General features: G+C 33.4%; 1 protein-coding gene across 2 annotated transcripts in view; it reads right to left on the minus strand.

The window, feature by feature from the left end:
* LOC133176522 (transmembrane protein 256 homolog) overlaps positions 1-9,613 on the minus strand; it is a 97,443-nt gene extending 87,830 nt beyond the window's left edge. Inside the window, exons 1-4 of one of the 2 annotated variants that reach the window (XM_061311640.1) lie at positions 9,354-9,613; positions 8,494-8,528; positions 7,870-7,950; positions 4,981-5,200 (exon numbers count right to left, since the gene is read on the minus strand). In XM_061311640.1, the coding sequence (XP_061167624.1) occupies positions 5,054-5,200; positions 7,870-7,950; positions 8,494-8,528; positions 9,354-9,570 (480 nt within the window). In that variant the 5' untranslated portion in view covers positions 9,571-9,613 and the 3' untranslated portion in view covers positions 4,981-5,053. Of the gene's footprint in view, positions 1-4,980; positions 5,201-7,869; positions 7,951-8,493; positions 8,529-9,353 lie in introns of those variants that run through there. The other variant, XM_061311639.1, reaches the window with a different exon arrangement.
* Between the last annotated feature and the right edge of the window lie 5,238 nt (positions 9,614-14,851).

Here is a 14,851-nt window from a genome sequence, read left to right on the forward strand (position 1 = left end):
AAAAGTACCATTCCATATGATGCACTCGACTCCGAACTAAAAGTAATACGCTCTATGGCCTTTTAATATTCTCTAACTTATAGATACAACTTTAACGGAAAGTACTTGTATAAAATAAAATTAACACATGCGTAATAAAACGATTATTAAAGTGGATTCTTCATGAAAATGATGGCAGAATTATTGCTGATTATAATCATTAAATTGTGGAATTTATTTTGGTACTTCTCATTTGTACTAATTATGAATTCATTTGGGCATTTTTTTTTTTCATTTAGGAATAGGAAATTATTCAGTTGGCTGGATATATTTTTTATTTTCAAAAAGATTAAAAAGTGGGGATTACCTGGCCTTAGATATACACAGTATGTTTTAAAGTCAAACATAAAAAAATATTTTATTTCTAATTATACATGTATCTTTGTTTATAAAATATGAGGATATCAATTTTGGTTGGATATCTGTAGCCTACACTGTTATGAATTCCTTAAGTGATATCGCATATTTTCAGTCATAAACTACTCAATAAAAAAACAAGACATTCCTAAGGGTAAGCGTTATCCTCATTCGTAATGGCGATTACTTGATAAATGTTTTCACCTTTAACAAGCATTCTGAGAGTATTGCATTAGCAATACTAGTCCCCTACCAGCAAGTGTAATCTGGTTCCCGTTAAGAATTGAAAATGCGATAATTCCGTCAGAAATCAATGAAGCGGGACAAAATGCAAACTTGATCTATAACTAATCAAGGTAAAATCACATACCAAAGATCAGCTCAATATCTGGAAGCGTTTAGGAAAAAAGTGCGGAAAACCAAGTGGGACAGACTGACAGACAGACAGAGGGACAGACAGACAGACAGACAGACAGACGGACGGACGGACTCAGAGGAAACCTATAGTCCCCTCCGGTTTCCCGGTAGGGGACTAATAAAAAGGACCAGATAAAGGGAAAAAATATATACTCTATGTGCTTTATGTACATGTACATGCGGTTTTGTGTTTTGTTACTTAAAATTTGTCCAAATGAAATAACAAAACTCACTCAAATAATCCTGGCACCGGTAAAACATATCATTTGTGGTGGATCTGGTTCGTGGAATGATTGAGTCGCAACATCTGAATCTATGTATTTATTAAAGTTTCAAATCGTTGGACCATAATGACACATCAGAAATTTTAAAACAGAGAATTACGTAAAATGTTACAAATAAGAAAATGGGAATGGATATTATAACAAGCATTCTGAGAGTATTGCATTAGCAATACTAGTCCCCTACTGGCAAGTGTAATCTGGTTCCCCTTAAGAATTGAAAATGTCATATCTCCGTCAAAAATCAATGATGCGGAACTTGATCTATAACTAATCAAGGTAAAGTCACATACCAAAAATCAGCTCAATATCTGAAAGCGTTCAGAAGAAAATTGCGGAAAACCCTTAAAAATTGAAAAGGCCATAATTCCGTCAAAAATCAATGAAGCGGAACGAAATGCATACTTGATCTGTAACTCATCAAGATACACTCACATGCCAAAAATCAGCTCAATATCTGCAAGCGTTTAGGAAAAAGTGCGGAAAACCAAGTGGGACAGACTGACAGACAGACAGAGGGACAGACAGACAGACAGACAGACGGACAGACAGACAGATAGACGGAGGGACAGACTCAGAGGAAACCTATAGTCCCCTCCGGTTTCACCGGTAGGGGACTAATAAATAGAAAGAACATAGCACGTGTTTTATCACTCTTGAAAAATGCAAATAAATCATGTTCTTTATGGATCTCGAGGTTTGACAAATATTTTCCAAGATAACAAATTCTCTTTACATTTCGAATTTGTATGCATAAAATTTAATTATTTTCCGAACACTAATTTTTTGTTATAACACTTTTTTACCAAAATCTATAGTCATTTTGAAAAGAACATGACTTTATAGCAATATTGTACACGTGTATCAATGGCATCAACCAGGTGTTTTACTTCGAGCATGACTACGAATAAATATAAGAAAACATGATGAATAAAAACCTCAAGAAATCTTTGTTTTATTATCGTGTGCAAATTTATTATTGTCAAAATCTGCATTGAAAATAAATATGCATGTGCAGCCAACTCTTGTATGTCTTCTTGAATTTGGTCTTACAATATCGTTACAGTTCAGTTGAATTGCAATCCAGATTTCGATAGACTATTATATGTACCCTTAAATTCTTAAAAAATATATCAGGCACGAAGCATCAGGAGAGGCCCCCACTTTTTTCCAAACATAACCCACTTCTATTGTACATGTCCACTGAAATGCTGGTTGCCCCTCCACCCCACCCCCCTTTGTTGTAGGATAGTTTAAATCAAAGTAATTTGGTATTATAATGTGTTTCGAAAAGAAAGTGGAAGGTGGAACCCCCCCCCCCCCCCCCCCCACGAAATAGGATTTTCGAGTTTGGACACTTTACCTTTTTTTTTTTTGCTTGTCAATGTTTTTTTCAGGTAGGTTGTCAAAAAAAAATTCTGGCTGCCCCCCCCCTTCAAAAACCGATACTACGTGCCTGTACTTTATAATTTTTAAATTTTCTTAACCCCTTTATATGCATTTTAACTATTCAAAATAGATTACCGCCGGTACATTAAAAACAGCATAAATAAAGCTTTAATTCACATAAGTAAAACGACTGTATATTTTTTCTACATTTTCATGGAGTTTTATGAAATCACCACACGTTGCTCAAAAGTTAAGACTACATGTACTACCTTGTTACATTCATATATCAAAAAGTGAGGTATGCGTTTCAATATTAAAATTTAAGTTGCACAATTATTTACTCGATTTTCTTTACTGTTCACTTCCGGTCAAATTCCACAACCCAGATGATCGTAACATTGCTTCAAAATCTTTGTATGAATTGTTAGTAATCTTTAATCAAAAGGTATTATTCGTGTGTCAAAGAGCTATAAATCGATTAGCGTACAGGTGTTTTTCGTTCCAGAACCATGCAGCAGGGAGAGAGATCTGTATGAAAAGGTCACGCATGCACATCCTTGATTATTACCAAAAGTACACCCAGTGGGTGGTGGAGGAGAATAGTGTGATTTGTTGTTAACTCTCCTGTATTATATCACATGTTGTTTTTATTTATTTTTATTTAGGCCTATATGTCATTGTTTTAAACTTTCAAAAGAAATTGCTATATAGAGGAATGACATACTTAAAAAAAATCCAACAATTAAACACACAACTGGTAATATGCATCCCCCTTTTTTACGTTATCTATACATGTATTCTGTGTAGAATGTTTTTTTTTTTATTATTCGGGGGTGTTCATATACTACAACTTTAAGATTGCGTGCCTGTCAATTTATCTACATGTATAATATTCGTTGTACATATTCTTGAGAGTCTAGCGGAATTTTAAAATAATCTTTTTTAAAAAAGAATACTCGTTACTCCTTTTGTATTTATAATATGTTTCAAGCATCCAAGCCACATTGAGCTGTTCTCTAATGAATATTAATGAAATGTGCGCAATGAGGATGATTTGCATGTTATGTCGATGTATTCTCACTCGTGCAGTTTTCGTTTTTACGTTTGTGTAATTTCTTCACTATATAGTGTAAATATGCTGTTGATTGTACAGTTTTTCTATAGTTTGTGTAAATTTTAATAACTTCGTGTATATTTTCCTCACTTTGTGTAAGTTTTTACTTACTCGTGTAATTTTTGTTTAAGGTAGTGCAGAAAATAATTTTGAAGCAATCGGCGTGCCATAGATTGTTAAGTCTGTCGGTTCACATTTAGGTATTGGATTTCCCAATATATTATACATTATGTATTATAATATTTTCCAAAATTATGTCCGATATGAAAATTTAAGTGCGGTTCAACCGTCGATGATCGGGTGACGAATGGCTGACTTATAATTTTTATTTTCAGCTGACGATAAAAAAAAAATCGTAAATATGACTCAAGTGATAGTAGATTTAAATCGTCTACAATATTAACTTCATTTTCAGGTTTAGTTATTACCTCTGAAATGCCACGGTATTTTAATGAAAGCAGGAAAATCTCCATTTGGCAAATAGATACACATTAAACTAATTTTCTTATTTTTTCATAGGTATGATCAATGCAAGAAAATTACCAGAATTATCTGTTATTTGTTAATTGACTACGAAATCAAAATTCCTCTAGAGATTTATGTGTACGAGCTATAACAAGCTTCATACACGTAACCCCATTTATTTCTTTAATTTTGATAATTTTTCCAGTAAAATATGTATCATGATATTTTTTGTTAATAGAAGTACTGAAAAACTTTTAACATGGTCATAACTTTTAAACAGTTAATGCTAGGGTTTTCATATCTTACATGTGTTTTCTTGAGACAAAAACCTTCTTTAAATTCTATCACATTTGTAACCATGACCTTAGAGTTTGACCTACTTTTTGAAAAACATTAACCTTGATCATGAGCTACAATACTGGGGGCATCAGTGTTTCACACACACATCTTGTTTGATTAATAACTTCCAATTAAAAAAAATTGTTTGCTAGTTTGTCAATATGCTGGTGGGTAAAAGTTATCAGAATTCCGTGATAAGCGTCAGGAATATCACTGTCCATAACATTGTGTAATGGTATATCTGGAAATGAAGTCTCAATTAATCATACGACGTTGTTGGTGTGCTTTAATAATTTCATTCATATTTTTCAGAATTTCACCGTAAGATTGAAAATAAAACTACATTACTAAAATAATCATTTAATTGATAAAAATAAATCCAATACATCAACAGAGGAAGCAAATACGTGTACATGTGACATTTTAATAACAATTCTAAATCAAATTTATATATATATATATATATATATAATATATATATATATATATATATATATATATATATATATATATATATATATATATATATATATATATATATATATATATATATATATATATATATACAAATGATCTGTTTCGTCTTCAACATACAGTATTTGTGTTGATGTTGTTTTGGTTTCCTTGACTGCAACTAGACTGTTTATTTTTCTCAAAGAATCAACATGCTTAACCAAGCAATCGTGAGAACAGCTTCTCCAGCATAGGTGATTTTTCGAAGCCTGTCATTACCTGATAAAGCATGGGCATAACAGCTGCCGGAATACAGAAGTATTCCCATCGTGAAGAAGACACCAGTCTATAAAAAAAGGTTTAAAGTCTTGTGTAATTGTTTTCCTTATCTTCTATGTACATGTATTTCACAGAAATTTCTATCTTTAGCTACCATGGCAACACTGTTTATCGAAATCCAAACCCAATAATCAGAATTAAGTATCTTAGTGTAGTTTAGGTTTGTACAAAGTATTATTAAAATCAGACTAAAACTTTTGGAGGAGTAGCGTTTTGAAAGTACTTTATAGAAATTTATATTCTAGTTACCATGGCAACACTGTCATAGAAATCAAAAACAAATTAACAGAATTGTGTATTTTAGTGTTCTGTTTGTGCGCACATGTTGAAATCAGACGCAAAAGTGTAGGAGTAGTAACGTTTTGAAAGAATTTCACAGAAATTTCTATTTTTAGTAACCATGGCAATACGATTTATTAAAATCAAAAAACCAATAGATAGAATTATGTATCTTATTTTAGTCTACGTGCCAAGTTAAATTGGAATCAGACCAAAACGGCAGGAGGAGCATTTTGTTTGTTTGTTTGTTTGTTTGTTTGTTTGTTTGTTTGTTTGTTTGTATGTTGTTTAACGTCCCTCTCGAGAATTTTTCACTCATATGGAGACACCAGCACTTGCCGGTGGAGAGCTGCAAATTTTGTCCTATACTCGGCACTTACGGCCATTGAGCAGTGAGGGATCTTTTTCGTGCCAGCACCTACTGCGACACGGGACCTCGGTTTATACGGTCTCATCCAAAGGACCGGTCTCCACGTCCCACAGTGGGATTCGAACCTGCGACTTAAGGATCAACTCCTTACTTCGCGACTCTAGAGTAGACGCTCTAACCACTGCGCCACGCGGGCGACGAGTAGCATTTTGATAGTATTTCACAGAAATTTCTATTTTTAGTAACCATGGCAACATGGTCCATCAAAATCAAAAGCTGATATATACAGTTATGTATCATAGTGTAGTCTGCTTGTGTGCCAAGATATATTGAAATCAGACCAAAACTATAAGAGCTGTAGCATTTTGAAAGTATTTCACAGAAATATCAATTTTTCGTAACCATGGCAACAACGTTTAACGAAATCAAAAAACCGATATACCGAATTATGTACCTTATTGTAGTCGGATAGTATGCCAAAGTTCAAATGAAATCAGACCAAAGGTGTAGATGAGTAGCGTTTGAAACTAAAGTATTCGTTTTTCTCAAAGAATTAACATGCATGACCAAGCAACCGCGAGTGAAGCTTCTCCAACGTATGGATCAAGGAACATGTAAAAGGTGAAGATACCAAATACATGTAATGATCAATTTCATAAATCCAGTTAAGAATACGATAGTGAACGGGACAAAAACACACACCACTGCAAACACCAGAGGTGGGATCAGATGCCGACGAGAAGAATGCATCCCCTGTCAACCGATCACACCCGCCGTGAGCCCTCAGATCAATCAGGTAAACAGAGTATTCAATGGTAAAAATAGTAGAAAAATTGGTGGAAATCATGTCAGTAATTTTTTTTTACCCAAAGATAAGTTGCATTTGGAAATAAAGTCACTATAACGACCAAAAAGTTTGAAAAAGGCTGGCGAAAAAAAAGAAAGTTGAAAACCCTGTAACATCAACTTTTTCGTCAGTAGCCTGCTTCTGTTAAAAAATTAATCATACTCTAAACATGCACTTGCGTATCAAATCAGTTGGGAGAAATTTACACCACATGCAGGGAATTGTGAAATACTACATAAACAGGGAAAGGTTATGATGAAGAAAGATGCAGTCGTCCCATTTGTCATATAGTTAGTTGGCTGTTTGCATCTGTAGTCGGTGAAATATCCAATAATGAAGCGGATGTGGCAGGCTCTTTGATGTTTATTTCGAGGTAGACCTGGGTTTCCTTTTATAATGATTGGTAAAGGTAAAATGAAATGATTATCATTTACAAAAAATACTTTTTTGTTTCAATACTAATTGTTAAGTTACTAAGTGGGATTCGCCTAAATTTTTAAGGAGGAATCTGCAGCTGGATTGCAGTCTAAAATTTGAGAACATGAATTATAAGATAAAAATGTAAAAATGCATGATTTAAGCAAGACAATTCTAACAACTTTTGAACAAAAACGTCATTGTAATAATATCCTTGCAATTCCCCCTCTTTTCTCTTAAACAAGCGTTCTCTGTAACTAGTATCTCTGTAAATGTGTCATAAAGTTGTACAAAATATTATCCTTATGCGAATCAGATGTATTCATTTTATATTTCCTGAAAAAGGAAAGAGTACAACATGCAGGGGACGCTCACTCTTCCATGACACCTGATCCCACTTCTAAATTTTGAGGTCCGTGTTTGTTCTGCTCCAATTTTGTATCGTTTCATTGGACTTTCGAGGTTGAATACTGTTCGTTATCTTCATATTTAATGCAAGCGATCACATAAACAGTTCATTAAGTTCATTACAAAGATGATCTGGTTGTCCCTCTTTAAAAACAAGGAGACTTTCTATCGTGTGGTTTGCTTTTTACCAACTGTTTCAAATGTCTTTGAGATACATGTAATATTGACTATTTGATGGTATTTTGTGGACTAAGAAAGGTAATGTATGCTTAACCAAACTACTGCGAATCTTGGAAGATTGGAAGTCAAGATAGTTCTACAGAAAAATACTGATAGGCAGCCCATATGTACTTACCAAAAATGGTTTGTTACAATTATCTGAGTAGGCAAGTGCAACAGAATGCACCAACTGCATTTTATATCCTTTCTCGTATATCTACAAAAAAAAATAAAGAGTGGCAAATTTAGTTCAAGTTTTTAACAAGATACAGTTTATGTACCCTTCTGAGGTAAGCGTTTACATAATTTTCATATGTCATGGATTGCGGAATTTCAAGATTCACGTATAAAACATGATATTTAGATAAACGTATTCCAATTCAATATCTTTGAATTGGCATTCCCGCGGGAAAACTTGATTTTAAAATGCTGACTTTAATTGCATTGATTCAAAGCAAGTTTATATGAAATATTGTAATTTTTGTAATAAATTCAAAAATTACAATATGGAATTTACATGATCATCATTGCGAGTCACGATCATGCAGACAGTAATCTTCCTACTGATTTTTCACTAAAACATTTCAGATAATTTCAATCACACTATGGAAGTTCAACTCCTGTTACTTTTTTCTCTTTATCAACAGTGCATACACTATGTACTGTTTATAAGGGATACTCCATCGCAAAAAATGACGAATAATTATTATCAATATTTATTGGACAGTGTGTAGTAATTAAAAAAAAATGTATACTTTACCTGACGACGTTGTAAGTTGCTTTGCAATTCAGGAACTATCAAAATAAAGAATGTCAATTATTGAATGTCACCGAATGATGCAGTTTCCTCGGCCGAAGTATGTGCATTTTTTTAAAAAAAAAAAAAAAAAAGTAGATCTCTGTGACATGTTAAAATGGTTCTCACCCGTTAAATATGTCACTGCAATGATTTATTAAAAAGAATTGATAAGCATAAGATTTTTTTCTTCACGACAAAAATTAAAAGAAAGTAAAAAGTCAAGATAACGGAAAGTGATTATTCTCCTTAATTCAGTGAACAAAACGAATCGTGAACAGGGCAAAAACAAAGACCCATTTAAACATCAGAGGTGGGATGAGTTGCCTTGGAGGAATAAGCATCCACAAAACGTTTGACTTTTTCTATACACATAGAAGACGAGCATATACAATTTAGATTTAATACTTTACTTATTTCAAAAGCAAATAAGAACATCAGAGCAGGTAGGGAATTATTTTTGAAAAGAAATCACCATTGCATACCACAAGTAATTTTTTATTACTTCCGATTTTACCATGCAATGTAAAGGTTGAAAATCCTTGCATGTTAGACAATAACACAACAGAACAATTTTTTATTGTTGCCCCCCCCCCCCCCCCACTCCTGGCTATCTCCATACTTTAAGGTGAGGTGAAATCCACTCCAAGCATTATATAACTGTTTACAGTTTACAATATAAAATCCCCCATTTCTTTCGTTTTTTCCTCAGTGCCCCAAGACTAGAAAAAAGTATATGCAAACATTAATGAATCGCTTAGCATTATACAAATTATTTGTACTCACACATGTAAAAATGAAAGCAAAGTATTTGCAATAAATACCATGTGCTCCATACGCAGCCATTGAAACTGCTAAGGCACCGGACAGTCCACCGATTCTCAGGAAAAGAGTTGATCTCTGAAGAGCTTTTAGTGCTTCTGTGATCTCCTTGTTCACTACATCTGCACCACTACTTTGTCCATTCTTCTTATAACCCAAAACTCCCGCCACTTGATCAAACACAAAGAGTGCGTCTTTTCCGATGCCAATATACTCCATTTTGTCAAATCAGCAATTCTTCGTTGCCTCAGATAAATTATATAACTGGGATTTTCCCACTTTCACTCAGAGGTAATATCCTGTTTCCTGTTTTAATATATATTCACATGGATTTTTTTCTGCCGGCAAGTGATTTCAGAAATCAAGCAAGCCTTTAGAAATAGGATTTCATTTCGAAGAGCCTCCTGGTTCGTTTGAGCCTGTAAAGACCTACAGACTGATTAGAATTGTATTATAGCCTCTCAGGTTTTCTTCAGATTTTCTTTTATGAGCAAATGCACTAAAAAGCGGTTAACATGCTTCTTGAGACTGTATTGTGCAGTCCATGTACAAAGGAATGATTCAAGAGGCTTAATGAGTAATTCTATAGAAATATGAGTACATCATTTATCTATCTTGCATATTCAAAAATTTATCAAATCATAAATTCCATTGAGATGGTAGCGTACCCTTGAACAAATTAACTACTTAAAAATTGACGTTCAGTCATCAGTTTTAATCATCATGCTCTATTTGATTAAAAAAATTGTCATTGAAGAGTTTATTTAAAACTAATAACATTATAAGTCAAACGCCATAACCTTTGTTTTTTGTTGTTGTTTTTTTTTTAATTTCAAGCTTGGAAAGGGTAACCCAAACTGAAAAACAAAATTAAACAAGAAGCCCATGGGCCACAACGCTCACCTTAGTCACTGTTGCCCTGCTGTTCTGCATGTATACATGTATTTTTTCTGTATTTTTATTGCCTTTCATGACCTTACCCTATACAGTGGCTGTTATTTGACTAAAATTGTATCTTCACAACCAGAGAATGCTTCAACATAAATATGATTCATCATGGATTTGTTCTTCAAGAGTTTTAAAGACATTTCCCTATATAATCCATATTATTAATCCCTATTATGGCCCCATCCAACCCCCAGGGGAAAACATTTGTATGATTTAGAATCAACTCTTTTTTAGGATGCTTCCACATAAGTTTCAGTTTTCCTGGTTCAGTGGTTCTTGTGAAGAAGATTTCAAAGATTTTTCCTATTTATTTCAATGTAAAACTTCGATTCCCTATTGTGGCCCCACCCTACCATCGGGGGCCCTGGTTTGAAAAATTCAGAATCTACACTACCTCATGATGCTTCCATATAACTTTCAACTTTCCTGGTCCAATGTTTCTTGAAGAAAGATTTTAAAGATTTCTCCTTTATCCTTCAATGTAAAACTTTGATTCTATGTTGTGGTCCCACTCATCCCGCGGGGATCATGATTTGAACAATTAATAATCCGCACTACCTCAAAATGCTTCCACTGAAAAGTTTCAAAAGTTTCAGTTTTCTTGGTCCAGTGGTTCTTGAGAAGAAGATTTTAATGGCCCAACCCTGTTTTTGTATTTTCTTGATTATCTCTTATTGGAAGGGGGTTTGGTCCTTCATTTTGACAATAAAGAGTTCCCTTTACCCTTGGATGATTTGTACTAGCTTTGGTTAAAATTGTCCCAGTGGTTCTTGCGAAGAAGTTGAAAATCTGAAAAGTTTACAGACGGACTTACTTGACGGTCGCCGGACAATGGGTGATCATATAACTAACTTGAGCTTTCAGCTCAGGTGAGCTATAAAAGTCAAATATTAAAAGAACATTTTTGAAGAGTAGAAAGATCATATATATAAGTATGCTACGACCCTATTACTGTTTAAAATTCAGCAAATTAATGTCCCTTAATTATTAAACAAAGATGAACCATCTATCGCTTTGAAATATGGAGATCAGTAATTAAGCTCAAGCTCAAGAGGCCACGGAAACAATACAAATCGGGAGCAGAGCAAACATGGATCTCTAAAAATCAGCTGCAATGGAGAAGTAAGCATTTTCTGTCAACCGGTCACACCCTCCATGTGTTTCTATCGTCATGATCGGGCAAAAAGAAAAATCCGGAGACATTTCAGTGTATAAATAATCTGATAATGGCCTAGCAATTACTATGAAAAACATCAGTCAGCATTCGACTTAATGACAGATAATATTTGGCAACAAGGTCATTGTATCAACCATAGAACTTACAAAATGTTTACTTTAAACGAGACTCTTGATATCATTGTTCCATCAACTTGTTTGTCAATAGCTTGCCTCGTTTTAGAAATTGTTCGTAGGCAGAGCATGTTCTTGCATATCAAATGAACTGGAGACATAAACCCGATATCTAGGTAATAAAGGTATAGATGTGTTGCTACATAAATAAGGGGAGTTGCTACATTAGTAAGGAAGTTGACGATAAAAAAAAAGCTGAAGTGGTCACATTTATCAGAGAGCTTTGTTATAAGGTTAACAGTAACGTCTTTTTCTAGTAAAATAATAAATATGAAACAGATGATTAGACTCTGTGGTACAGTGTATCTTATATTTAGAGTGTAGAGGGATATATCGAATCAAAATTCGACAGATTGTTGAAGACGTATCTCCAAAAAACTACATAAATATATTCAACCAGACACTTGAGCATATTTTTAATACTTTTGTCAACTTTGGAGTACTTGTGTGTACATTCAGAAAAGTTTAATACAAAATACTTATTCACATGACCAATTTATGAGCCCCGTTTTATTGAAAAAACAGTTGTCTATGATATATGTCAAAAGCCTGGACTTTATTTTTTTAAGGGTAATGGTTGTATGAATGTTGAAAGGTCAAACGTTTTGATGTTAATGATTTTGGATGAAATTTTTCAAATTTTCTAAAAGTTTCTTAGAGTTTTTATGTATTCACGTCTGATTTAAACTACTTCTCAAATATATCTTTATACAGTACTCCCGAAATTTCTCCTTTGTTGCCGTCGATATTTTAGTGAGTAGCAAAGAAAAGGGTTTGGTAGAACATTAACTGGAGCAAGCTATATGTATCTTTCTTTGTAAGGATTTTTACGTAGATTAGAAATCCAGTACATGTAAAAAAAAAATGGTAATTTAAATTCAATTTGATTGTTGGTAATATTGAAAAATATTTATAACTGAAATATAATTTTGAAGAATTCCCTTCTTAGAAAGGTCGGGTGATTTGGATATAAGTTGAATTACCTCTTCAGAATTAAATCCCAGTTCCTCTAAAATACAATAAAAAATGTTTGCCTCACAAAAAGAAAATGTCGTTCACTTCTTTGTCAGCTTGGACCAGTTAATATTGATTATGCAATTTATTTTTTCTTCACTTCTGAATGATTGAAAACAGAAGAATAGTTTTCATATTGTCCCTCAATTGCTTTATGCGAGATTTCAACATTTTTCTGATAATTTTAATCCACTTTGACAAAGTATCATGGTCTTCTTCTTCATGTTTGGTCCATCGCCTGGCGTAGTCTTCCACAGAATTCATAATATTTATGAAATGACGCTAGTTGAAAGATCGGGATTTCCTAAATTTTTGGTCCTTTTACAGTAAGTGATTAAAGACCTTATTATTAATTATATTTACGTCACCAATAATGACTATAGTCAGGACTATAGTTGTAAGGTGGAGAAGAAAATGAACATGTCGGAGGATTAGTTTCAAATTTCGATATCTAGGCATTGTAGTTTTTTTTCTGTAATTAAAAAGTTTGGAAGCAATAATAGAAGTATTTTTGTAATAAATACAAGGTGTGGACTTTAACTTGAAATATGTTGGAATACAAGACTGGACCTTTTTCTGATTAAGAATATAACTTATATTTGCTGCATCAGTTCCTTTATTGGCAAATTAAAGTTTAAGGAACAAACGAGTTGTTTGAGCAGAATGTGCTTTTCTGTAAAACATGGCGGTTCAAAAAGCCTATGATTTGCAAAATCCATGACAGAAACAGATAGATCCAAGCCTGTATTCTGGTGTCCATGAATCCAAATATGATCATCTTTTGACCTTTTCAAATAGTCTAGCGACAGAGTAAAGTTTGGTGAAATTGTGATAAAGATCCACTTGTGTATTTACATAAGGTAGTATTGAATCAAAAGTGTATAAGAGGTTTATTGAAAGACCGATGTCCATGAGTACGCTTGCATCTCTGTTTATTGTTCAAAAGTCCTATCACATTCACATTGCTACACTGTGGACTTGAAAGATTCCCAACACCATCGACATTGTCATTGCTACCATATGGAAAAGTCGTGCCTGGTTTCAAGTCCAGTATTCATGGAGGGCTAATAGCATGTTAAAGTAAGATGGTAATTTTTTTTTCATAGAATTCTAACTTTTATTCACAAAATATTGGTAATAGACCATTTTCTTTATTGAGTTTTAAAAAGACTAGCAAAACATTTGAAAGAATTATTTTTGAATATCTGTTTAATTACCCTTTTTAAATAAAAACATATCAAGTTTTTACTAGGCCATTCTAGAGTGAATCAGCTTTTGGAAATATACCACTCTATTGTGATAGGTACGGATGATGGTAAAGACATGTAAATAAAATTGATGTATACGGTGCTTTACGGTTCATCCAAGTATTTGATAGTCTGGTTGTAAAAGGCGAAGATAACGAACGTGATCAATCTTTAACAAGAGGCCCAAGGGCCTTAACGGTCACCTGAGTATAATACAACAATTTAGAAGTTAAATACACTGATAGATGAAGCATTGTTGCTCTAAAGCAAGAGAAGTAGGAAGATCAGGATCAACAAAATAATTAGTCTAGTATTCAGTATCAATTCATAAATTAAGTTCTAATCTGTCCCCCACCTAACACTATCACCATGCATACTATTAACAAACTATTAGTGCTTCTGTACTATTTTTAAACCCATATTAAGACCTCTAGCATTGACCTCTCTTATGGTCTTTGAAGAACTTTTAATAAGATAAGTTATTTTTGTCTCATTTTTATTTATCTATTACTTACAGGTCTACCTGATTATTAAAAGTAAGAAAGTACTTTTTTAATTATACGATAAACATTCTTGCATAATTATCTTATTCTATTAACCTTTCAAATACATTATTTACAGTGGTTAATTATCAAAGGTGAATGAAAAAGGGGAATAACTTCTCTCAGTAGAATACAAATTAATAGAGCCCTGCCCAGGACCAGAATGCTTAGACGAATGGTCCAGATGTTTAAAAATCTGGTAGAAATACGCTTACTCATATCATTTAAACTTTTACTCAGTTTGCTTCCGATATGCCCAGAAGCAGAGAAGAATTTCACAGGTACAATGCATTTTCACTACAGATTCAACAAAGCCTTACCCTAACACCAGAACCCAAGACCAAGGGTCAAGAAATTTACAAATTTGGAAGAGTTGTCCTCATCATCATAACTATGGAC

This window comes from Saccostrea echinata, unplaced genomic scaffold (assembly GCF_033153115.1).
Source record: "Saccostrea echinata isolate AGI-Se365-2 ecotype Australia unplaced genomic scaffold, CSIRO_AGI_Sech_v1 ptg000076l, whole genome shotgun sequence".
Taxonomy (NCBI): domain Eukaryota; kingdom Metazoa; phylum Mollusca; class Bivalvia; order Ostreida; family Ostreidae; genus Saccostrea; species Saccostrea echinata.